Source organism: Alosa alosa, chromosome 5 (assembly GCF_017589495.1).
Source record: "Alosa alosa isolate M-15738 ecotype Scorff River chromosome 5, AALO_Geno_1.1, whole genome shotgun sequence".
In the NCBI taxonomy this organism is placed as follows: domain Eukaryota; kingdom Metazoa; phylum Chordata; class Actinopteri; order Clupeiformes; family Clupeidae; genus Alosa; species Alosa alosa.
In genome coordinates, this window is record NC_063193.1 from 29,392,500 (window position 1) to 29,395,760 (window position 3,261).

General features: G+C 45.8%; 1 protein-coding gene across 1 annotated transcript; it reads right to left on the reverse strand.

Moving 5' to 3' along the window:
• Positions 1 to 1,411: 1,411 nt before the first annotated feature.
• Positions 1,412 to 2,673, reverse strand: prnpa (prion protein a). The gene has a single exon (XM_048244552.1). The coding sequence runs from the start codon at positions 2,671 to 2,673 to the stop codon at positions 2,371 to 2,373; it is 303 nt and encodes a 100-aa protein (XP_048100509.1). The 3' UTR covers positions 1,412 to 2,370.
• Positions 2,674 to 3,261: the final 588 nt, after the last annotated feature.

Below are 3,261 nucleotides of genomic sequence, written 5' to 3' on the forward strand. Positions count from 1 at the left end.
AAGGAGAAACAAGTTGTAAGTGAGACTACACTCAAACATATAAGAGATCTCCTGTACTTCTCCTGCTTCTCAAACTAATATCTCTTATGTGACTCCTACTTGTCTTATTGCTATGTGTCTCATCTTTTGCTTGCTTTATTTCTCCTAAGGCAAAATTAGGAGAAATAATTGTGACAAAAGTAATACTTAAATGATCCTTAAAAGAGAATCACCATTTTGCCTCCTTAGCAACAGAAGGGATACAAATGAGAAGCAAAAGTTTCCTCTGGGGTTGCCCGTGTAAATCTTCACAGCACTAACCTTAAGAACGCTTCTAACCGCTGAGTTGGAATCCTGGGCTTTTAGCTCAGTGGTTAGAGCGTTCGTCTCCCATGCCGGTGTGTGTGTCAAGGTGGCGGGTTCGAGGCCCGTGAGCGGCGAACGAAACGACCTTGTAACATGTGTTTAGGGTCCGGATGGCCTGAGGATAGAAACTCCTCAGTCTTTCGTCTACTTTACCTCAGCGGTCTGAACATTCCATTGCTAGGGTGTGAAATAGAGATGTGCATCATCTTTAGAAGACAACAGGAAACTCATCCTGAAAATAGGAAGTATGCCAGCAGATCCTGGAGGTGTGTGTGTGTATGTGAGAGAGAAAGAGAAGTTAAACAATAAACAGTCAAGTGGTATTCAAATAGGACATGCAATAAATGTCAGCAAAATAGGCTGTACAAAAAGTCTGTTCATGAAACATTTACTTTAACGCTTACTCATCTCTAATTGTATATCAGATAGGTGTCCTCTGGTTGTCCTGTCAGTACTATATAGGCCTGCAGTATATGTGACACAGTATGTCCTAAACAAAGAAAGATTACTTCCACCCAGGTATAGTGACTCTAAATACATTTAGCTCAATTGAAAAGTAGCTTGTCTACAAAAATAGTATGAGTTATTCCTGCTACACAACACAATGATGTAATGCATGATTATAAGAGTGGAACAATGAGTGAAACATGTGACCACAGACACAAGCCTGTTACCTAAGCAACCAAGAACTATAAACAACGGCGACCACGGAATCAGGCCGTGGATGACATCCCCACCCATCCGCTCATCTTTAACCTCTGGATTAGTGCTAAAGTGATTTAAGCCCAAAGATTCTAGCTCCATTCTAAGATCTTTACCCGGCTGGTGCTATACTGGTCTAGATGACCTCTCTGTGTGTGCTCTATACTCTATCCTGCTCCAGATTGGACTGTCCCTCCCTGTGTACAGTGGACAGGCATCACAGCTCAGAGGTCAGCTGCCACCCGAGAACAATCTCTTGTGTTCATACACACACACACACACACACACGCCATAAGCCACTGACCGTCTCAAGGGTTCACCTTTCAAGGCTTACCGTATCAGTCTTAACACAAAACACATTGCATAATATTTCACAACTGTGTTTATTTCACAAAATGCAAAGGTGTGATGTCAAAGCAATGTTTTAAACGTAAATCAGGGGAAAAGGGTCAGACACTGAAACTGCAGCCTTGACAGGGCATAGTGATGCTGCCGTCCATAATGAGATTTTATAAACAAGTTGTTTCCTGATGTGAGGTATTGTCCAGAAGTCAAAAATATACACATCCATATATGAAAACATACAAGAAAGATATGCACTGTACCAAAACAAGTGTAAAGATCAAACAAAATTGCAAATATTACTTTTGTCTCGTATGCTAACACTGGGTGTTGGCTTGGCTCTAGCACCAGTCATCTAACCCACTGGCGTGAGGTAGGACATTCAGCTGCTGTGGGAGCCTGAGCAGAAAGCATAAGACTCTGCCGACTATCCCAGAAGGTGGTTGACTGTCCTAAGTGCTTACTGCCCAGCAGATCCAAGTGTTGCAACCAAATGATACATTTTCACTAAAAGCAGAATTCCCTCTTAACGGTTGAGATCCATTGAAGGGTCAAAATCATAAACAACAGGTAGCATCAATATTTGCTAGTGCTGTCACTACAAAACAGACATTGCAAAAGCAAACTCATCTCATGTAAACAAACATTTCAAATCCCTGAAAAGCATGAAGCTGTTTGACACGGAATTATTACAGTGACTATTCAAACAACAGAAGTGTTCTAGGTTAAAGAACCTTGGTTGTCTCTCCTGTGAAATGAACCAACATAGCACTGAAGCGCTCATTCACTTACACTCACAGTCAACGGGTGTCAATCACCCATCACCTCACCTCTCTCCAGTGGCCAAGTATCTGAGTGAGACACAATGCAAATACTCCATTGTTTCATCACATCACTCATTCATCATACACACACACACACACAGACAAACTCACACTAACACACACACACTCGTCCATAAAGGACACCCACTTGTCTGTGTCACAGTGCCCAGTGTCCGATGATGAAGGAGAGTGCCGATCCCAGCAGGATGTTGCATGTCTGGGACACTCTGGTGTCGGCGACGCCACTCATGTAGTATTCCATATCCGTCTCATTCCGGAACTCTCCGTCCACGTAGGCGCCGGTGCCTGAAGCCGCATAGCTCCTGCTCCCGTACCCGCTGCCGTACCTGGGGTAGCCATAGCCACCGTAGCCGCCTCCGTAACCGTGACCGCCGCCGTACCCAGGCCGAACCATGGAGCCGAGCACAGCGCCCCCTAGTGCCCCACAAGGCATCGCCATCTTTTTCCCTTAGAGCCTGAGCTGCGCTACCTCCACCCCAACCCCCGCCGCCCCCAGCCCCCCCCGCAAGATGCCGCCACCCATCCGGGCACCGCCACCACGCCGCGCCCACACAGGGCTCACGGTCACCAGGAGCAACATGCTGGCCAGCACCATGGCAATCCCTCGCTTCAGATGCATCATGGGATATGTCCTGGAGGGCGAAAGACAAAAAGGAAGAAAGATAGAGAGAGGCCTTGAAATGTCAGTTATATAGAGAAGTCAAAGCATGCGGCTGAGCTCACCAAGTTCAACAAGTGTCCCAACAGTTCAACTTAAAATACTCAGAAAGCTGTTAGACATGCGTGAATGTGCCTCTCTAATGGACTGCCATTAGACATAGCACATAGGAGTTGTCTTAAATGAGACTGAAGCCTGGCTGAACCTGATACATTACACAGATCACAACGCTCAACTGTCCAGACTAAAGGGACACAGAGAGATAAGCCCCCGTGACCACTCCCCACGCTTACATAATGCTCCTTTCACTTAGGTCAGGAAAGGGCAGCTAAAAGACACTGGCCGTAATCCACCTTTACCCCACTGTAA